Raw genomic sequence first — 23,563 nt, 5'->3', positions numbered from 1 at the left:
GATAGAAAACAAGGTTTAAAAAAATTACTGTAAATGAGATTCAAGAGTAGACATATTAAACAAAGAATGTTTTATATAATGTATTATATTATTATAAATAATATGTTCTAATAGCAATGTGCATATATTTATATAATATTAATAATTATGTCATTAATATTTATATAATCTTGTCCTGTCAGTGACTGCCTTTCAGCTCTACTTAAAAATGTGCAAAGTTGTTAATTGTGGCCATGCCATAATTATTATGCAAATGTGCATTGCAAGGTATGCAAACAGTTAACTAGGCCATATAAATTTCTTTGCTGGTTTCTACAAATTATGCTGCAGGGATCCAGCTCTTTTCAGGTGATGACACTAGTTTAAAATTCAAACTGTAATATAACACAAAAATTTCAACAAAGCAAGGTTGGGCAAGATTAAATACAATATGATGGAAGGGCTGAAATTAATTATAAAATTTTCACCTAATCATGACTTGCACGGAAAGCCTGCAACAATAAAAAATACCAATCGGTGCTTCTATGAAAACAAACATGTTTTCTTCCACTGAAAGGAATGCACTTTTCCTCAGAAGCCAGAGTCCCTTCTCCCCCACCCCTGGCAATGACCTGCTGAGGTTTAGAAAAACATCAGGGTCCTGGACACACCACTTCAACAATGTCTCCTTCCAGCTGCTGCAAAAAATTAACCTTGTCCTGGCCAAAACCAGAACAAGAGGAAAGAGTAGATGCACTGATGACTGTTTGTGAAGAAGAGCATGCATAATACAAGCACCAGTGGTGAGGTTTCATCGTGAAACCTCACCAGTTCTTCTGAACTCTGATTTGAAAAGGTGTATTGAATGTTAAGCTTTTTGCTGAAAATATAAAGTGCTAATAATTACATAATTATTAATGGAATTACCACTGGTTATGAGTATTAACCAAGTAGTTCTGTATTTAAATTATGTTGTCTAATGGTATGTTATTACCAGTTGCTTTATTACAACATGACAAAGTACTTGAGTAACACAGTTCAGAGGTGTGTGTAAAGGGGAATTTTATTTACACAAAAATAAGAGCCATTTATGAACAAAAACAATGAAAATATTTTTTAAGTTGAAATATACTGAAAATACTTATTTTAATTTAATTAGTATTCTGTCTTCAGTATTTCCCACAGATAAGTCATTCCTGAAAATAGCACCAAATATCATGCTTTTATTCAGGCTTGCTTTCCTAAGCAGGCTAAAGGATAAGTTTTCAAGTTACTTTTTAAAAACATAGCTGTCTGAAGGGAATATTTCAGAGCTGTCAGAATAGGTTTTTGAACTTGATGCCCAAACTAACCTCAGTCCAACAGTAACATTCATGATAGACAGTTTTTCAACGTCTTTCATTAATCAATATTAATATAAGAATCTCCTGAACTTCAGAATCACTCAAATGACAGAGACCAGTTTCTAAGTCTTGCATGGAAAAAGGTGCACTAGAGCCAGGGAAATGTTCTGTCATGGTTGTATATTTTTAGATGACAATTATAAGTGTAAAGAACATACGGGTCTTTCATGGGCAGCTCATATGTATTATTACAGCCATGAATTTCATGCCTTATGTGCAACACATACAATGTCTGAACACATGGGAAGTCTCACGAGGTCAAACATCTGCAATGTTACTGGTTCACAAGTTTGATCTATTGTTTAAAATCTGTGAAAAATATTTTGGCAGCTAATTATCATTCAGTATCTGGTTTAAATCATCAAATAGGCAAGAAGTAATTGGATTTAAATGGATCCCAGTAAAACAGATGCTGACAATTAGAAAATACTTCTAAATAACAAACTATCGTGATACAGCTTGATTCTATGAATTATGGCCAAATCTACAAAAATCCACAGGGAATGTGCTCATTGTGTTGGTTGTTGAATAGTAGCACCAAGAAATTCCACTTCCAATTAAGTAGTTTATTTGTAGTAGCTTTTTTATTGTGCTAACCTGCTGACCTGATGCAAATAAGACGTTTTCATGGCCTATACTAAAGATGTAAGAATTTTCATTCTGAAACTCAAATTGCCATTTTATCTGCACTGTGGGTTGCCAGTATTTCTTACTCTTAGTCACTGTGTGCTGCTTCCTTGTAAAATAGTTAACAGAAAAAAAAGATAACATTTACCAAAGTCATTGCGCATTCTGCAGGTTTCTTGCTTCTCCTAACAAAACTAACTTGTGTACATCCAGGTGTCTAAGTCACCACTTCCTTCTTGGTGCCTGTTTAGAGTGCTCCTACACAACCAGTTTCATGGTTATTCCACTTACAAATCACATTTCTCATCATAGTACTAAATACCTGTTGTTCTTCTTCTATGAGTCTATCTTGAATCTTGGCAGACTTCACAACACAACTATGAGGTCTGCCTATATAAGGCTTTCCTTTCAGCCTACCTTTCTAAACCATCCCAGACTTACAAAAAGATTTCTTTCTGACTTCTCCAGACAGATCTGAGATTATTTTCCTCTGTGATTTTAGCTTATGAGCATACAAGTCAGTCATTTGGAAAGCTGATTCTCCCAAAAGAAACAGCCCAACAGTATCAGTTCTGAAAGGATTTTTACTGTAATTATGTAATAGTAGAACACTGAATCTCTTAAAAATCATGAAATATTATGTTAGGGTGAAAAACTTAATCCTTCTCAAAGCATTCAGTTGTCTAGGCAAGCACTGCCTATTTACTATGACCAAAGCAATTTTTGGCAGTATTAATAATGCTCAGAAACAACAGAATTGTTTTCTGTCAGGAAAAGATAATCCATGGAGGGAACAATTCTGTCCTGGGAGATGTCCCCTGTGGAATTCCTGAAGGGCTGAAAACAATTACAAAACTCATAGGCTTCTTGCTGAAATGCATAATGGATTTTGACCTCACCTCATTAAACAGCAGTACATAATACATTATGTATAAAACACTCAACTCACTAAATAAACATTTTGCAACAGGGTAAAAATGGAACAGAGAAGAACAGGAATCAGAAAAAGCCTACCTTTTTGTTAAATTACATGCTTTTGGAAATCATTCTGGTAGAAATGTCAACAACATATAGGCATACACATATGAAAAAGTCATCGCAGGCTCTCTTTCTCTTTTGATGGAGAGAAGTTAGGCAGTTCATTGGATGTCTAAAATTCACATCTAACATGAGGCTGATAAATAATTCCTAGCAGGGAGACCTATCTCTATTAACCATAAAGGGAGTCCAGGTTGACTGGCTCAGATATTTGGGGCTAAACTGTTCATGTCCAACATGAGATGAATTCCAGCCTCAGAGACCACTGTAATGAGGCTGCATAAGACCATGAAGATGTGACAATTAATTAACTCTTTGGCAAATGGTGTGTACTGCAGAATTTACCGTGCAGGTGTAGGGTACAGCAACACAAGGAACAGGCAAAGCAGTCTGCCTTGTGAAGGGGGCGTAGAAGAGATGCAGACAAATTCACATGCGAGTACTCACCACACAGAAACCGGCAACACCCCGACTGCTCACCCGTGTCCAGCAGGACCAGAAGGGATCCCTTCTTCCCCACCACCCTCTGCACATGGCAGGAGGATGTATAGGATAACCTCAGACTCCTGGCCATGCCTTTCCTGCCTACTTCAAATGTTAACTGTGTCCCAGCCATAACCAGGACATAGTTGTACTACTCATGGGCAAGAACTGCTCAGCTTATTTCTCAAAGTTTGTCTCTGGTTGTTACCAGATAAGAGTTACTACATACTTTTCTGTAAGTTATGTGTTGAGAAGAAATCTGTGTGGAAGTAAGGGTGAAGGTTTGTCTAATCATCCTATGGAACCCGTTGTGTGTATAAATGTACCAATATTTTATGGCAGTACATGGTAACAGAGACTTCAGATAAGGGCAACCTCTGTGTAATATAGTTTACTATACAATAAATAGGTGGAAAACAGAAAAAAAATAGTATCAACATATTTAAACAGCATTCTGCAATGAGTACTATGTGCTTGAGTGATACACAGAACTAAAATACATAATCTGATATTTTTAAACACAGTTAATCTGGTGAATATTAAGTAACATCTTGTAAATCTTGTAAATGTTTTGCACTAAGATTAAGCCAAGTTATTTCAGAATCTATAATTCCTCAGTAATAAATTGTTATACTATTTTCAGCAATGAAAATATTTATATACATAGTCTATGAGCAACTGAGACTGATAGCAGAAAAAAAAAATGTAATATTATACCATAATGCCTGTAAGCAAAATTACATTATGAACTGCCAATTATTTGGTCTAATTTTTGAATATAAATAAACAATAAATTAATTTCTTTTGATGGAAAGGCAGAAATAAGATGACTACTGCATGTATACAAGGGGCTAATGCATAGGCTTCTGTTCAATTGTAAACTTATATGGCATTCTCTGTCTTGCTAGGAAGCTAAAGGAAAAAAGATGACAGCTTTCTAAAGATAAGGGTTAGAACTGAGAGCCACAAGCATGTTAGAGACACAGGATGGCTCTGCAGGAAACTTGAACAGAGGCAAGGATGTCTTTTGATCATGTTTTGAAAGCTGTGTGAGCAGAGCATGGTGATCTCATTGATAGGAGGAAACTCCGAATTGAGAGTAGACCTTGTGTGAAACCTTTCTGAAGGCACTCTCATTTGGGAGCATTATATCACAATAACGTGGACCAGTTTTTGGATGTAAGATGCCTGTGGACATACCTGGCTCATGAGAAGGACTTGAATTTGCAATACCTATTTTGTTTCCTGACATCTATAATTGGGTTGGGGTTTTTTTGCTTTATCTTGGTGTAAATGAGACACATATTGCCCACTGTTGTTTTTGATAAGCAGCTTCAGCTGCTGAGTTTTTATTCTTTTGGCCAAAATTGTGAACTTTAATGAGTGGTTTGAATTGTTGGTGGTCTCTGTGCTGTAAAAGTGGAAGTTAGTGAATATTCTCATGTTTAAAGGAAGTGCAACCTTGTAAGATTCCTTTAAATTCAAACAATGCTTCTTTAAGAACTATAGTATAAAGTGAAGTTGTTTAAACCCAGTAGGCAGTGTTTTTAATTTTTTTCTGTACATCGTAAAGAATAATTTAATTTCTTTATATACATACTCTGAAGCCTAATATGTATTGGCATTCCAACTGATACATACTTGTGAACTGTAGATAATGATATGATCCCATGAAATATTTTATGATGGGTGAATTAGAATATTATGACAAATGGAAGGAAAGTTTTACCATTATTTATAGGATGAAATAAATTTAAGCCTCCTGAAAACAGCAGTTAATGTAGTTTATATATTAAAACATCACGTTAAGTGTATCAAAAACTAAGATGTAAGTTGAAATGGGCAGGATAAAAATGCTTTCCAGGTAAGACTTCATAAGAATTTCTAGTTCCTAGCTATTACAGTTTTATCTTTATATTTTCCTTTGAGTTTTATATAAATATTGTCACTTAAATTAAGCAACTAAGCAGTTTCCTTTCTTTTATTTCTTTACATAGCAGATGATACGTGAACAATACATGACAACAACACCAGGCACGAGCCTAGAGAGGCCAAAGAATGAATATATCTACAAAATTGGAATTTATGGCTGGAGAAAGCGTTGTCTCTACCTGTTTGTTCTCCTCCTGCTTATCATCCTAGTTGTGAACTTTTCTTTGACAATTTGGATTCTTAAAGTGATGTGGTTTTCCCCAGTAAGTGTCCTCTTTAATTTTCCATTCTTGACTTCTCTTCCCTGCCTTACCTCTTCACTTAATTTGTATGTACACCAGCTCCTCTGTAGGTAATGGATGGTGTTTTTTTCTTTCTTCTCAACTGTGATTTGTAATGTGGCTGAAAATATATTAGAAAAATCTATCTTAGAATGTACTTCCTCATATGTAATTTCTGCATTAGTAATAATTCTTGAAATACTGAGGTTGTTGATACTTTAAATTGCAGTGAATTCTAACCATTCTATGAGAACGTATTTTACTGTTGTCTCATAATCTCTGTTTAGTTGATAGTTTACAAATGTGTTTGCTGTAATTTTATCTCATAGAGAATTTCTTAGTTAAAATATTGCTGACAGCTGCTGTAGTTTTTTAGCTTCTTTCTCCTATTTATCAGCATCTAAAATTTAACAATTTATTTGCCCAATTAATTACAGCTCAGAGGTAATTATCACTACTTCATGCTTGCGGCTAAACAGCTTTATAATTCAGAAATAAATTTAATAACTTTCCACTGTCATATATATTTTAATATTATTAATGGAATTTTGCATGTAGTAGATTAAAGGGTAAGTTTCAGAAGACTGCAAGATATGACTTTAGTGAGAATGGAATAAAATGCATCAGAGAATATTGAAGCTTAGCTAATTTGCTTCTAACATGGAGTTGTGATACACAGATGATTTGAATAGACTTGTTACAAGAAAAACCATAATAATAAATTTCTACAGCTCTGCCCTGGCTACTGAAGAAAGTTTCTGTTATCTATTGTTATTACACCTCTATCACTAAGTGAAGACCATTTTATCTTAACATAAATATTTCTATGCTCACTAAAAGAAAGTATGTTAATTTTCAGTACTACTTACTAATACAGTTTTTAGTGCTTGAATTCTGTGAAAGATCTTCCCCTACATGAATTCTTTACAGCAGTGTCGCTGTCATACAGGTTACAGTGCAAAACATCTTAGATCACATATAATTTTTCTCTAATGCAGCTCACATGAAAGATATGCTTTTAGTGCCTGCATGTCATAAATCACAGAGAACATGAAAAACTTACCATTTTTTTCTGGTTCAGGGTCCTATTTTTACAGAGTTTTAAAAAATATTTTATGTTGATTTGATTTCTACATATGAGCCTGGTTATTTCTTCTCTGATACCAGTGAGGACTAAAAAATACAACATTACGAAGTCTACTTATAGGAATGCCCATCTCCTTGTAGTTCCTGTGTGGAAGGTACCAAATGCCTTGATCTGCCGAGGGACAGTGTCCTTCTGCTTTTGCAACAAGAGCAGTGGAGTAACAGCTCTAGCACTGCAGGTTTACATCCTTTCACAGAGTGGGCTGTGAATGCTGCAATTACAAGGAATTTCCTAATTCTGTGTTAAAGAATCTGTATGCCTGACATGCCCAATTGGATAGTGACTTAACTGTAATGCCTTCATTAATTTGGGATAATTTTAGGGAAATACTGAAATTCTGATAAATACCAATTATAAATACATTTGTGCAAAGTGCACGTGTTTGTCACAATTCTCAGCAAAAGTACATGTGATGATGTTAAGAGGACAGAACTTCTTTTACTGGGTGTTGTTTTAATAGACTACATCTCTCAAGACAAGAAGTAACTGAGGATACCAGAAATATCACCCAGAGAACTGAGTCTGAGAAGGATGTTTAGTCTGTTAGCATGTTCAAAGTCTGGAAATATATAATTGAAGCATCACAGTTCTTTCCTCGGTCTAAGGAAACATCAATTGTGAAGAATTAGTGTAACAGTTATAAGAAATTATCAATACTATCATAAAACCCTTTTCATGATGGAATTAAGCATTTATTCCTCCAAGTATTTTGTTGCTATTTAAAAAGAAAAGTATCAGTATAGTGTCAGAATTAGATTTTTATGATTCGTGAGTTCCAAGTTTGACAAGTATTTGCTGTTTAGGAAATGAGTTGATTCATGTTTATCACACTTACCCAATTAAGAATTCCCATGATAGGGAAGAGTTGAAAAGTAGTTGTGAAATATTATCCTATGCAATCATCTCTTATTTAGCAAATATTAATCTGTCAACTGTGATAATACTTATATTTATTAATTGTGTTATTGGTATACTGTGTAGAGATTATAGGACTTATTATGTTTAATATTCATAATAGATAATGGATTTTTAGCTAATACTTTAAAAGCATTTGGTCCTAGTTTTAAAAAAATTATTTTAAGATCACTCTTAAAAATATCACTTTTAACAATATTTAAATATTGATAGCTAATAAGATATTAACAGTTTTTTTCTCAGTAAAATAATACAAGAAACAAGTTGCATTCTCACTGAGGCTGATAAACATATTTAGGAAAAAAGTTGCAAACATTTTAAAATATACTTTTATAGTAGAGTCCTGAAGAGAGTTTACACTGAAGGAAAACTTTGAACATAACATGACTGCAGTTTATAATTTTATAAGGAAAACAGTTTTTCAATAATAGGGGCACTTGTGCTTTAGTGATTGATCGACATGGTTCTATAGCACAGCCCTTTCATAAGCCCACTCAGAGCTGACAAACTGGTTATTTAGACATCAAAGTTTCTTTAGTTATATAAAAAGTGTTCTCTTTTTCTATAAAGCATCCTTGATTCTTTCATTAAGTAATAACTTGCAGTAATAAGTTGCATAAAAAAATCACATGCTATGTCTATTCAGAGATCCAGATTAAAATAATAATGAAATTATGAACAGAGCTTGAAGAAGTTCTGGCATTGAATTAATCCATGCACACATGTCCTGCCTTAACCCCCATAAAACCAGACAGTGTGATAAATACTAGCAAAGAAGCTAAGCTGATAAAGGAGAACATGAACCAGACATAGATATGCTGCAAGATGAATAGAGTTTGATCTCCTTTTACAAATTTGGAGTGATGAAAGATAGAAACTTTTCTAAGCTCTATTGTTTGAGTGGCCTTCGGCATAAAATGTAGATGACGAAATGGAACAGAATTTCATTGTTTCATTTCATTTCACCTTATTTCATTTTATAACAGCTAGACTAAAAGAGAAAAACCTGAACAGAGAATATATCCCTTTTCTCATGCTGCCCAGTTAAAAAACATATGGCCATCTCCAAATTGTGCACATTAATTCAAAGGTATCAGCTGTGTCTCATTCTTTTTTTTTTCCTTTTCTCTCTTGGAGTTCAGAGGGACAGGGTCTCAAGTTGGTTGTTTGTTTTTTTTTTTTTTTTTTGTAGGAATAAGAGAAGAAACCTTTGAATTCATTATATTCAGCTATTTCAGAGAAGACATTCAAATAATTATGCCTTGAGTTTGGTGAATATGGTGAAATAGAGTAATCTTAAAAATAGCATTATTTTTGCACAAAAATCAGTTTGAAAAAGGGTTGTTTTTTTTCCCTGGACAACATATCATATTTTGCATGTAATGGAAATTTCAGATTCTGTTTCTAACATAATGAGGCTTTCTGAGCACTATAGGAGACTGCTAGTTTTAAGAGTTTAGAAAACTTTAGGTATTTAAGGCTGCAAGGATGTCAGAAGTCCTGTGGACAATTCTGAAGGATCCATTAGGTCTGAAAGAGAGGACCTTCAATGTCTCTGATATCTGCTGAAAGACAAGTGTAGCAGGATGGAAGCAGTGAAGTTTTCTAGAGGGTGTCAGCAACAACTTCTGAAGAGGACACATAGGTGTCACACAGGTGGATCTGCTATTCACAGGATCCCGTAGGAGCCAGATCTGAAGGGTAAAATTACCCAGAAAATCTTGTTAAAGTTTAAGGACGGTATCCTTCAAATGTAGGAATGATCACTCCTGATAGTTAGAAAGATAAATATCCTGGCTTAGCTAGGCAGGTTACTTGTGATGGAGCTTCAGTGAAAAAGCAGTATAGAAGAGTTGGAAGCAGATACAGACTACAAAGAAGAAATTTCTAAACAATGTCTGGGCCAGGAATTGTGTCAGGCTTTCCATGTCAGGAATGCCAAAGCTCAGCTTCAGTTAAGAATTACAAAGGGCAAATGGCAACAAGATAGTGTGCATCCACTGGTGCAGAGAGAACTGATTCTCTTGCAGAGTCACCCTCTACAGTGTTTGAAAGGTGTTGGAGATGGGGAGATCCTTGATGACTGAGGGAATGCAAGTGTTGCACTTGTCTTTAGGAGCCATGGGTTTACCAAGGGTGAATAATGCCTGACCAATCTGATTGCCATTTTATGGTAAAATGTCTGGAATTATAGATGATGGGAGGACACAAAATATCATTTACCTTGACTTCAGCAAGGCTTCTGACTCTCTCCCACAATATTCCTGCACCCTAGCTAGGATATTACAGCCATGAGGAGTGGACAAACAGGCAAGTATAAAAAAAAAACTTCCTGAGTAGTTGGGCTCAGAAGGTAGATGCTAATGTGTTGTGGTCTGCATGGAGGACAGTAATAAGCATTGCAGTTGTCTTGTCCTGGCTCTTGTGTTTTTCAAAAACTTAATCAATGACTTGGAGGAGGTGGCAGAATGCTTGCTCACTGAATTAGCAGGTTTTGGGGGTATACTGGTTTTGGGGGTACCATTCAAAACTTCCAAGGCTCAGGCTGGAGGTCACACTAGCTGCAGTCCAGGATTGTCACGCTAGGTCTCTTGAACTCAGGTGTGAAAAATGCACCTGATCAAGTGATTACCATTCCTGATGCTCTAGCAAGTCTTTTTCAGAAACCCCTCATTAATTCAGTTATTGTATTATTTAGGTTTTGCCACGTTATCATAACACCAGCATCAGTTGTGTGCCAAAGATTATTTCTGGATTTTTTTGGCCTCTGATGAAGAAACCCATGTTTTCCATGGATTTTAGTGGATGCCCCAGCTGTCATGGTCTCCTGGAATAAGAAAGGAAATTGCACTGTATTTCATTTTGATACGGACAGATAGTAATGCAACTATAGTGCTCACCAGGATAACTTCAGTGTGGAGTTTCCTCTGACAAAAATTTTAAGCACAGTGTGAGAGAAGTAGACAGGTCTTTACAGTTTTAGATGCACTGCTAGTCAAACATAATTCAAATCTGCAGTCAATCTCAAGTTCTCCTGCCATCCATATCAAACCTTACTTGGATTTGTGTCTAACAAGAAGAAAGTCAAGTCTTAATGCTAAGCCTTAGAATAACCCCTGGGTCACCTTATCATGACAGGGAGTAACTTGGTTTGTGGAGTGCCAAGTCCAACAGTGTCCAGTGTCCAGTCCAACAGTGCATATCCTAAGCATGGTTCTTCCTAAGAACAGGACAAATGTTTAGCCTGCTTTTGTGCCTGCACCTCAGCTGGCCATAGAGACAAAGGCAATGAGAACTGGGAGGGTTTCTGCGCATTTAAGATAGACTGTGGGCTTTTAAATTCTCTGTTATGAACTTATACTTCTTTCACTGGAATAAATAGGGCAATTGCCACAGTTGTACAGAAACATACAGGGTTTTGTAGATATTATTAACAGCTATTTTCTTCTTTTGGCCTACTTTTAATTAGTGAGTACTCTACCTATGTAGCTATTCCCAGAAACTTCTATCGCAGACATAGCACTCTAATAAACTTCTGGGGTTCCCATTAAAAAGGATGGCAAAGTATTAAAAGCTATTTTTAAATTATTTTTCAAAGTTTTCTGTAAGGCAATAGTAATTTGTTGATAGTTCATTTAATAAGAAATGTTGAAAAGCAAACTATATATAATTTTACTATATATACATATTAGTTGGGTGATAATGGTGCTGCTCTAAGTCTATAAATAAAATATGTATTTTGAAATAAAAAACTAATTTTGTAATAAAATACTTGTGTAAACAACTATTCAAGCACTTGAAAACTGAGGCACTGTAGATGAAGGGAATTAACTTCAGGAAATATAGAAATATGAAACTAGGAATGTAATAAATTAAGAAAGCAAAATTTTAACTGAAAATCAGTTAACACTTTCTGACAGTGAGACTTAATAGACTGTGTAATAGCATACCTTATTAAATTGGAGATGATCAACCATTTGGAACACCTAAAACCAGAGGAGAAAGTAATGAAAATGTACAGTAAAGAACACTTACAGTAAGAGTTCTTCTTCTCTAAAGACATACATTAGTGAACTTGTACAGCCTTTCCATGCATTTTGTGATTAACAGTGGGTCCTCCATGGAATTAGTTGCCATTTTGAGAATGTTGCATTACCTTATACTTAAATAAATTATTGAATTTTTCGTAAATTCTCGTCCAAATTTTCATGTGAGAGCATGAACATGCCATAGTTTCTATTTGGAATAATCCTAAACAGCTGTATTTTGCAACTTTTCTGTTAACTTAAATAAAATTTGCCTTCAATCAGGCTACAGTCATTCCCATTGTCTCTATCAAATATTTAAATATTTTATGCAAAGATTAATAATTGAATAGAACGATTCTGAGATACTTACTGCAGAAAGCTGTTGCCAAAGAAAGACTTTTCAGTAGTGATACATATTTTCATTTAAGTATATTTTCTTAAAGCATTTGATTATTCTGAATTATATTATGAATCAAATCATGTGTATGTAAAAGGGTGTGGAGGAACACTTAAGTGTACTGTTGGAATAATTTATAATATCAATAAAAAGTTATAAAAAATCTGAGTACAGTGAGATTAGAGTGTACATGCAAGTTTAAGAACTGGATTTAAGAAAACCTTTTTGACAATGTTTGCAAACCAAAGGAAAATATTTAATTTCATTTCTTTCGCTAAGTTGAATAATTACAAATGTTAATATAATAAAATTAATTACCCAACTTATAAAAAACTAATTTCTGAATAAATACATGTAGCAGTGGGAGTAGAAGTCTATTTCTTCATAGTCAGTTTTTCTAACACAGGAGATGTAATGGAATTTTTTAATATCTGTGCAGTACAGAACCAAAGACAGAATTTGGTCCTTGCTGAACAAGGAAATGAAGCTAAAACTGAATCTGGTTTGAGAATATATTCTTTCCTTTTGAGTAACTCCTGTTTTAGTTAGTACTATAAGTAAGGAAGTCTGTTGTTCTGTATATCAGGACAAATATTAAAAAGGCAAAAAGAAAATATATCTTGAAAATATGCGTCTAAAGGATGAATCCTATTTTATGAAAGAAAAGTTATAAAAATAAGCAAACATCAGTGGTTTGATAATTTTCATAATTCATAGCTGTTTTCTTACAAATCTCTTGAATTCAAAGTGGCCATCTACTTTTCTAAATCTCAAAATATTATCTACCCACTTTGCACTCTTGTCCACAAATGCTGTTTTGGTTTGTATCCAGCCCTAAGCCTGGTGAGACTAACATCTATACCAGGAGTGCTCGCTGTTGCCAAGGGCTCTGATTTGACCAATGTCTTTGACTGAAATTACTCCACTGTCATCTAAGCAGATGAGTCAGATAACCTCTGTCTGAGCCCAGCAAATAGAGTCCTTACAACTGAAAATGAGATGAGGCATCAGTAATGTTATTATACCGAGCACATACTTAGCTCCAAAATTGATATTGTAAGTCAAACAGAGAGTTTCATCAGATTCATTACCAATCCTGTTTTGCTGATTGCTCTTTAACAATCTCTACCCACAGTCTTATTATCTCAATGAAACAGTACACTCTTGTTTGCAAAGCAAGTTCTCTAAATAGTAATTGTTGCAAGAAGTACTGCAGTGCAAGCTGGATCTATAAAGCCATTGATTTAACTAGCTTTGGGGCACAACAAGTGATGTCTTGGTATGAACTTGCCAAGGTATTTCCCTGATCTGGCCTGGGAGGAGGATGTAAGGATCCTACAAGAAAGAATAGGATTTAATTGAGTGGAAATGCTGCATCCTTTCTACTCTGAAGTTAATACCATTACTGGTTTCATTCAGCCACTACAGCGTGTGTGGACTTTTAATATATGGAAAAGTTGAATATTCATGGAGCAGATACTGCAAATCAAACATGTTTTTAACTCCTGAGACAGAAACTACTTGATTTGAATTGAATGTGTGTTCAAACTAATGTTGGAATCAACTTTGAGAATTTTTTTGGTGTAACTATGCTAACATATGGGTCAGCCTGTCTTTCCAGTATTTGATCTCTCCCCAAAAAGAGAAAATACACATCTTCCCTTGCAGCTATTAGCTGATACACAGAGCAGAAGTTCAATTTCTCTTATTCAGAGGAGCCTAAGGTCTGCATTTGAGTCTAATGCTGAGAAGGTACAGAAACAGTGATGATATGATGTGATATGGTATGACATACAATATGGAGAGTGGTTGACCAAATACAGTGAGCCAGTGTGTATGAGTTTGTGTTTGTAGGAAAATAAAAACTATAGTTATTGATCAAATTTAAGTGACTAGAAATACTCATTTTTAAACTGAATGAATGTTCCCCATGCCTCATGCTCATGTCTAAGGGCCACATGCTGACAGCAGCAGACCTACATTGTCATTCTCCTGGATGATAAATCCCAGAAATCACCTGATACTCTTTTGCTTCCATATGCTGTATGCAGCATGAAGCTCAGCTACCTGAGAGCAACTCACTTGAGTGCAAGAGCCCTAGAGCTGCATCTGCTTGTGTTCCACTCCTAGTAGTCTGGAGTCTCTAAGAGAATGATAACACATCCAAGATGGTCGTCCCATCCAGATGTTCCATAACACAGTGCATCTTACCTAGAATTCTGCAGTGGTGGCTACTCATTTCAGCTGGTTTGTAGTATCACTACATAGATAATTCACTGAAAAGCTAGATGTCAAATGTCTTTTAGACCAGGACTTCTCAATCTAGTCTTGAGCTTTTGTGAGGATTCAGAGATTGAATTTTTGTGGTAGAAGGCTTTGTTTCTTTTTTTCCAAGCACTTACCTGCTTGGGAGCATTTTCAAATTATGAAAAAATGTTTCTACTGTAGTTGAAGACATCCTGTTGCTGGAGTTAGAATAAGTCAGGCAGTTCTGAAATGAAAACTGGTCACACCTGTGTGAACACTAATGCTAAGTTGCATCTTTGGTAAACAAGAGTTTGGCAGCTGGCAGCAGTTTCCACGCTAGTCAACTCCTTGTAGCAATAAAACCTGATTGCTGTCTACAGAGATGCCATTTCATCCTTCCCTGCTGTACAGCTGCGTCCCTGCCTCACTGAGGGCTTTGAGTAATTACAAAATGTGAGTCTCAGCTATATCTGTACATACAACACTGTGTTACAGCTCAGGGCCAGCAAACTCAAGCAGTGACAGTCACCAGCATCAGGATAACTGGAATCCAGACGTGCCATACATTTCCTGTCTTTAATGAAGCACTTTTCCCCCCTTCCCTAAGCAATAGCTTGTTGTACAACTCCATCAAAGTCCACATCTGATATTGGGTCAAGTCAGTAGAACTATTTTTATTCAGTTATTTGAATAGGAACAGAATCAAATCCCTGAAACAGAAATCATCAGGTTTGTTCACCACTGAGGAAGCTGCAATACTCAGTAAAAAGCAATTAGTAATGTAAGAAGCAGAGTGGTTGTTGAGAGAACATTATGTGTAACTATTATGTTCTGCCTTTTCATGGAACTTAGCATTGGATCTCAGTGCATTCGGGTGGTTCTTTATTCTAAATCCCTCTATTTTGTATTCCGTATAACTTCATATTGCCAGTTATAAAAGGGACATAATAGAATTCCCCTATCTTGCTGTATTGCATAACTCAGTACTTTTACAATCTTAAAATGCTCCAATATCATGGTACTAAGACCATAACATTTTTTGCAGTCACAAAGGTAATAGAAGTGAGGATCAGTATATAATATCCATATTTTTATTGTTTTCATGCATGTTACAAATTTTATGTTAGTCCTCACAGATAGTCATTTATGCACATAAACCAAATCTAAATTTCCCTGGGTTTGCACTTCCCAAGTGGTTAATGAAAATGGATAATGAGGCTGTTAGGCAAGAATGTGAGAATGTGAGCTTTGTGTCAATGCCTAAATTAAATATCTGATGAAGAAAATACACCATACTGGAGGACATACTTATACAAAGTAATCTTGAGGGATATGACTGGATTTACTGAAAAAATAGGAACTTTTAGATAAGTTGAAAGTGCTGACTTTGTCATGTGACATACTATTCTTTTTGTCAAAGACATGACTTTGTCTGCCTAGCATTTTCACAATAATCATTGTTGGAAAACCTGAATCTGTTAGAAAGAGTGTGCTGAGTAAATTGCATCATTTTTTCCACATAATTTTTTTATTCTGTCTCTACTTAAAATTTCTTCCTTCCAAAAGCAGGAGAGAGATTGCCACCTAGGAGTTGGTTAATTTTCCCCAGTCTGCCTCAGAGCAAGAATTAATTGCTACTTCTTCCTCTGCCTTCTTAAATTTCAGATTTGTCAATGTCATTTTTTTGTACTTATTCTATAATATACTCCTTATTTAGTTGTTTATATTCCATAAAAATATAAAAACTTTGTTTAAACCTGATAGCTAACATGAATAACTTTCACCTGATGGGAAAAGGTATGAGCTCAGAGCAAATAATCAGACCCTAAATTTGGTTAATAGGAGAGGAGATACTTGTTGGCGTTATTTCTTTAGAATATCCTGATATTTCACATCAGATTTTTCAAGTGTTTTCCTTAAAACCTAAGTGTCTTTACAATGTTGGAGTGTTGGAAGTTAGAAAAAACTGTCCATAGTCTTTGCTAGAAAAACATATTTCTAAATCAGTCAGTGCTGGCTAGGAATTGTCATTATAAAAGCTCATCATAGGTATTATTTTAGTTTTGCCTTATGAGATGTATCAATATATACTGGGCACTTTTTAAAAGCTTTGCAGTGGTCTAGAATTTGGAAACAGTATCTGTTTTCACTGAGAAAAGTCAGTACATTATATATTTCAAAACAGTAAAATATTTGATCCTGAAAAACAGAATCCATAAATAGCTGTTCCAAAAGCCTCTTTCCTGAAGCAAATCTTGTTGAGTAAGAATTGTGATTGTACTCTCCAGTGGAGTGAATGAACAATTCTTCCCTTATGGAATTTAAGCAAAACTTGTTTCTCTCTTTATCTCCTTTCAGACCTGCTAAAAAAACAGCTACGATTTTTCATTGAAGGCTGGTTTGATATGTTACTTAGCATTACGTATATACATACATAATCTGATTAGTCAGAGCATATATTTAAAAGCAATTACCATCTCTTCAATTATAACTTTTCTCAGTGGCAAGCATAATTCATTAGATGAACAATTTATTGATGCATAATCGGTGGCCTGTTATGTATCTCTTCTGCTTACATGAACTACCTGAAAACTGGAGTGAAAATACTTTTTTGGGTTTATTGTTTTTTATTTAGCCCTTCCATCTGTTCCTTGTAGTTTGCAGCAGTTGTCTTGAAATATTTTCATGTGACCTTGCTGGAAGGTTGTTTCTTAGTTTGGCTTTTTTTTTTTTTTTGGCAAGTTTTCTGTAACTCTTTATGTCTGGGAAAGGGGTGAATCCATTACAAGTTAGCTAAATACCTGTGAAATACCTTGCAGCTGAAACCTGCAAACCCTCAGATGTACTTACCAAAGTGATTCCTCACTCATTTTTCACATTATCAATTCTATGATAATGAAGAAAGGAAATAAAAACAAATAAAGGAGATATCAGCTGGAAAGAATAATTGGGCTGAAAGCAGGATGGACTGAGGAAGAAAGGATGAGAAAACTGAGAAGCAGCTGATAGGAAAAAAGGTATATGATAATGAGATATTGACCTACAACTGAAGGAGAAAAAAACTAAGCCAATGAATTAAAACTTAATTAAAAAGAAGTTATTGCTGAAAACGAAAGCAAATAAAAATCCCTTTGTCTGTTCTGCAGGTTTACATTATTGATAGAATGAACTCTGAGATGTTAATGTAAGGTTTTTTATGTGGGTACTCATATGTAAAAATTTATTGTTCATTACATATTTAGAGGGCAAGTACAAAAGCTGTTTCAGCACAGCCAATACAAATGCACTTCTTTTTAACTTAATGACAATAAAACTGAATTTCCACTCCACACACTCCCACCCACCCAAAAAAAAAAAAAACCACAAAAAAACCAAACCAAGTTTGATAACTTCGTGAAACCTGCAATTTCTCAGGAGAGACAATTACTCCAATTACTCCTGGGAAAAAAAAAGGTATTCTCAAAATTCTAGATGCATTACTATTTGGATATTTATCAGTAGACTTGAGGCAGGCAGTTCTGAAAATGTTTAATTAATGAAAAGAACACAAAATAAATACAGCAACCATAGTAAATTGTGCATAATTCTCGCATCTTCTCCTCAGACTGGAATGGGACACCTGCGTGTCACAAAAGAAGGCCTTCGACTGGAAGGGGAATCTGAATTCTTATTCCCTCTTTATGCCAAAGAAATCCATTCGAGAGTGGTGAGTAATCTTGCAAAAATGCTAAACAAAATGAATGCACTTCTGAATAATGGAACATTCCATGATTCCTGTCATGTCAGGAAAAAACCCCATATATAGATGTATGTTCGTGTATATCTGTATACACACATATTTCTGCAAACTTTACAAGCTCAGCGTTATGATGTTTTGTCAGAATTAACATTTGTCTTTTAGGCATGTGATAAGCAGCTCAAACAGGAATTATAATTGTTATCATATGTAAGTAATGCTAAAACTTGAGGAGTGTATAAAAAGGTTTTCATTATTTTTACTGGGATTATTTTTTAATACAGGCTTCCCTAGGATGCTGTTGTTCTATTTATTCATCCACTACAGAATAGTTTCAATATCTCTAAAATTAGTGGATCCTAATGGAAAAGTTATGATTTCTCTAAAATATATAGGTTTTTTCACTTCAAGGACAAAGCCATGAAATGTCTGGCATGTTTATATATTTATGTATATAAAATTTACAAGTCTAAATGGAAAGACATAGTATTTAATCTAGTTCACCTAGACAGAAAAGTTTGTTGTTGTTATTACTAGTGAGGAAAAAAAGGAATACCGTACTTGGTCAAATATTTATCAAAATCATTGACTTTAAAATGTCACTGAGAATGGGAGAGGTATGGAAGTTGTGGGTTTGGAAAAAGGAAGAGAGAATCTGATTTGGATTTTAATTATCCAGGGGGACTCTGAAACTTATTCCAGTGAATTTTTTGTAGAGAGATGTCTGCTTCTGGCCAATAAAATAAATATTTTTCAGAACTATTTTCCATAGTCCAGCATCACACAAAATAAAGTTTTCTATTTTGCAACTATTATCATCAACCAGTGGGACATTTCATTGAATGAAGTACTATTCGGTGACAATAAAAGCCAAATATGGCTCTTTCATATCTTAAAACATGTAATTGAGAAGAAATAGCCAGCCAAGAGACCTTTCTGAACCTAGGAAAAAAGTTAGTGTGTATATATATTGCTATAGCAAGAGAAAATGTAAATAAATTTATCAGAATGAGGTTGTTAACATGCTTGATTACCAAAATTTAATCAATACAACATATATTACTTACATTGAGCTTTTCTTTTTCTCTCTTTCTGCAACAAGTATTTCCAGTTTCAGGAACAGCTCTTAATTAAGACAGTAGAATTCCATTACGATATCTGTATTTCCATTTAACTTCTTGTGCTGTATTCTTTTCTGCCTCACAGGCAGTGAGAAAACTATTTATGTGCTTTGGTGAATTTCCCTTGAGGTTGTTTATCCAGTAAGACATGTAACTTTTTAAGACCACTACAGCTAATGTTTAAGAACTCCCTCTAGTCCCAAAGATCGTTATGCAGTGTTAAGTTACCATTTGTGCTCTCTTAATATTCCTTTCAGCTCTTAATACATTTAATACAATATAGGAAAAAGAGGTGTGGCAGCATCTAATATAAGCTTACCTGTCCAATGATCCGTCATGATCATTAGTAGCGTGCATTAATTAGAGCCTTCAGGCTACTGCTTCTTTCTGCCTACTGACAATTCATCTGAGGTTTTTTGTTTGTATCCTTGCTTTTCTAAATATTTGTACTCTCTAAAGGCTTCATTGCCTACAGCTTGGTCTCCTGAGTTGTCATTTATGTGTTTATTCTCATAACATTACTTATTTGTTAAGCTTTCTTTTCCTAAATTTGTCTTGGAGAACCGGGCCCCCTCTCAGCTTTCAAAGCAGTTTTCTCCCTTGCCTTAATAGTTTTCTCCTTGCAGTCTCCTAACAGATTTTCTCACCTAATGAGGTCTCCAAAGTGCTAAGAAAATATGTAGCAGAAAATCTACTTGCTGTGCATTGTCTCTGGAGCCTATTACAAGTTTATGCCTTCAGTATGAGTCCAACACAGAGCTGTGGACAAGACCATCGTACCTTTGCTAAAACATCTTCATGGAAAGATAAAAGACAAGCATTTTTAAATATGTTACTATATTTTAATTAGTCAAAACCACACGTGTGGCAGTAGCAGTTCTAGAGTACAGTTTATTCACATTTTCATTTGGTATCACAAATTACTAAATTATTTTTCAAATCAGCCAAAGGCAATCAAATAAATGCAATAAAGATGCCCAGCCTTGTGGGTGATTTAGCAGATTTACTTAAATGTACGATATTTACCCAATCCCCAATCTTTATTGGCCATCTTTTTCCACTTCATACTAACTTACTGCCATTAATGTTCATTCTAACACATGGCTTACTTTTTTCCGTAGACTTTTCATTATTTATGTTAATTCTGCGAGCTTTCATGCTTTCCCGATATAATTTGTAAAGTGAGATTCATTTCTTTTGCTCACTTAATGACTTCTATTGAGAGCCTTTCTTACCTGCTTGTAAGATGTTGTTTGGTTTGGTTTTTTTTTAAAACGTGTACGTTTGAGTCCAAATTGTGTGTTGCTTCTATTTTATTACTTTTTAATCAGGTTTGTGGTTCTGTTACTAAATAAGAGTTTGTATTGCTTCTATTTTATTACTTTTTAATCAGGTTTGTGGTTGTGTTACTAAATAAGAGTTTGTAGTAAAATTCATCACATAAAAAGTGTTTAAAACTCTCAGGCTGTCTCCTACTCTAAGCATTAAATTGAGATGAGGATATGCCTTGGGGTTATCCCATCAAGGTACTACATAGTCTGTGGTGAGTGCGGAAAAGTAACTAGAAGCCATAGCTGTGAAAGAGGCTGATCTTTTAATAATATTCCAGTAGTTAGGAACTCATTTATTTAGGAATGGGTATCTCCACTGAGGTCACAAAGCAGGCAGCTTGCTGATACCCTCTTCATATCGTGTATTCACTGATACTTTGGCAACTGAGATCTGTGTAGGCACTTCTTATCTCTTACTGTGTTCTTGTCCTTCAGACACAAAGCATGCTTTAGTATGAAAGCACCTGTACTGCAGAAAACTTCCTCCCCTGTTTTTGAAGTCTACCAGTCTGCTATTTACAGTTTGCTGATCCAAATGAGCATGATAAGATTTTGTGTCCCCAGATAATTTTCTGATACTTAATGTCAAGTGAAGGCAGTGGCCACTATGATTACCCTGAAAATCACCTGTACTCTCATCTGTAAAAGTCAGTATTGATTTAGTCAGCCTGCCACGCTCTCCATCACTCACTGTTGCAGCTTCCTTGCCTGGAGAGTTAGTCCCAGGTGCCAAAATTAGGCCACAGCCGACAGACTGCGTGGACCATTGAGGAAGCAGAATGCACATGCATGTTTCTCACCAAGTTAGTACAATGATATGAATTCTCAAAGTGGAGTGCTCCCACTCAATTAAATGGCTTTCTAGGAGTCTCAGTTATGTACTGAAGGGTAGTAAACCTAGTACTAAAGCATTTTTTCCAAGAGATAAAATGTTAGCAGCCATTTTCATTGGTCCAGCAACACAGATTTTGTTCACCTGATGAATTTTATTTTTTAACTTCACCTTTAATTATTTTTCTTATTTTAAATATGTTTTAATTGTAGTAATCAGAAATATCTGCCCAGATTATTTGATGAGATCTGTGGATAGTTTTGTAGCTGCAAAGACCTTTCAGTGACTGTGTTGATACCAGCACTAGACTAAATTTTGTAAATGGTTTACAATTCTAATTTTACTGTCCAACATATTTTTTTCTTTCTCCATATTTCAGGACTCGTCATTGCTTCTCCAGTCTACTCATAATGTGACTGTGAATGCTCGCAATTCAAATGGGGAAGTCACAGGCAGATTAAATGTGGGTAAGTCTGAGGGATTATTCCATGTCCACTGCTTTGGATACATTGTAATGAATATTTGTATAGAGATTTGAGAATGTAAAGCACTAAACACGTGATTATTTATTACTATTATGGTCATATTTGAATACTTCACTTGCCACTTAGTAAAAAGCAGCATCATATTTTCAATTTCTCAGTTAAGCAATAATTCTTTAAAAATTTGAAGCACTTCTTTATTGCAGAGTTGTGCAAGAAAGGTCTCTGCAAAAGTTACCCTTTTTTCCTTGTGTAAATATCTATTGATAGTTGCAAATCAATTTCTGAGAAAATTCAACAAGTAAACATGGCTGGAGTCTCTCTTTATTTCTTAGTATTCCAGAACTAATACGTTGAAGCAGACATCATAAAAAAATTCAAGTTCAACACTCAGACATTTATATCTTTTACTATCTGTGGTAGTAGTAAAATACATTGGTTTACTCAGTGAAATCTATAGATCTAGACAGATAAAAGTGAGAGATCTTGGCAGCAAAAATAAGCTGACCTTACATTTTAAATCATATTTTTAAGGCAATAATGGCAACAATATGTGTAAGCTATGACAAAATTTTTCTTAGCTTTGTTACTATTTTTCAACCTCGATTTGACATTGGAGAAAAATGTAACAAGTTATTAATGCATTTCTTACAAGGTCTTCAGGCAGCAAAGCATAAATCCTGCTCATTTGACTGTAGCCTAACCTGATATGTTTAAGTAGTTTACTAAATTGGGATCCAGCAGAGCATTGATGAGCATCTTTTCAATGCTGTTGAGACTGTGTAACTTCTGTGACAACTCCTGTTTGAAGACTACCATTTCAATTCATATAATATTTTGCAAGCTTCACTGTTTTCTAACAAAAGGAAAAAATATATAAAGAAGCCTGTTGTTCCCCTTAAAAAACGTATAATTATACAATCAATCACACTTCAGCCTTTAAATGTTTTCAAATTCCTTTTTTTAATTCAGTCGATTATAAGGATCTGAATGACTTAAGAAAATACCTCTAAGTATTTATCAAAAGGAGTGTGATAAATAGGTGTGTGGCATATTCACCTTATATGCACAAGAGTTTGCTAAAGAGTTTATATCTTCCATAATTGCCAATATGCTGGAATTATGTCTTAAAACTCTAGTCCTCTTATAAATAGGACTAGTTGCAATTGTGAAGTCCTATAGATAAGCTTGGAGTTATTCCTGAGATGACAATATAGCATCTCTCACAAGTTTATAACAAAAATACCTTTTAACTCATGGAAAGTGTGATTCAAATGATCTCTCAAGAGAATTTAATAACTTACTAAGAATGATTTAAATACCCAATCTTCAACAGAAGTAATTCACATGAGAGATGTGAAACAAATCTTTACTTGAGTTTCTGTGAAATTCCCCCTATGAAGATAATAGGCACATATTATGCATTCCCTCATGAATCACAGATATACAAAAAAGACATAAAATTTTAGCAAATTTCAACATGATCACTCTGGCTTTAAAGATTCTACATGCCCCTCGGTTCATCTGCATGAAATACCTTTTGGAGGAGTTGTCTGGACATTGTTTTTTTAAATCAAAGTGATG

At 34.8% G+C, this 23,563-nt stretch overlaps 1 protein-coding gene across 8 annotated transcripts in view; it reads left to right on the top strand.

Moving 5' to 3' along the window:
* SGCG (sarcoglycan gamma) overlaps window positions 1-23,563 on the top strand; it is a 104,572-nt gene that overhangs the window by 46,805 nt on the left and 34,204 nt on the right. For 5 of the 8 annotated variants that reach the window (XM_068181287.1, XM_068181286.1, XM_068181284.1 and 2 more), the window contains 3 exons: window positions 5,528-5,725; window positions 18,082-18,183; window positions 21,877-21,964. In XM_068181287.1, the coding sequence (XP_068037388.1) occupies window positions 5,531-5,725; window positions 18,082-18,183; window positions 21,877-21,964 (385 nt within the window). In that variant the 5' untranslated portion in view covers window positions 5,528-5,530. Of the gene's footprint in view, window positions 1-5,527; window positions 5,726-17,345; window positions 17,495-18,081; window positions 18,184-21,876; window positions 21,965-23,563 lie in introns of those variants that run through there. The other 3 variants (XM_068181290.1, XM_068181288.1, XM_068181292.1) reach the window with 2 other exon arrangements.

This window comes from Anomalospiza imberbis, chromosome 2 (assembly GCF_031753505.1).
Source record: "Anomalospiza imberbis isolate Cuckoo-Finch-1a 21T00152 chromosome 2, ASM3175350v1, whole genome shotgun sequence".
NCBI classification, from domain to species: Eukaryota; Metazoa; Chordata; class Aves; order Passeriformes; family Viduidae; genus Anomalospiza; species Anomalospiza imberbis.
This window is presented reverse-complemented; position numbering and strand designations above follow the sequence as displayed.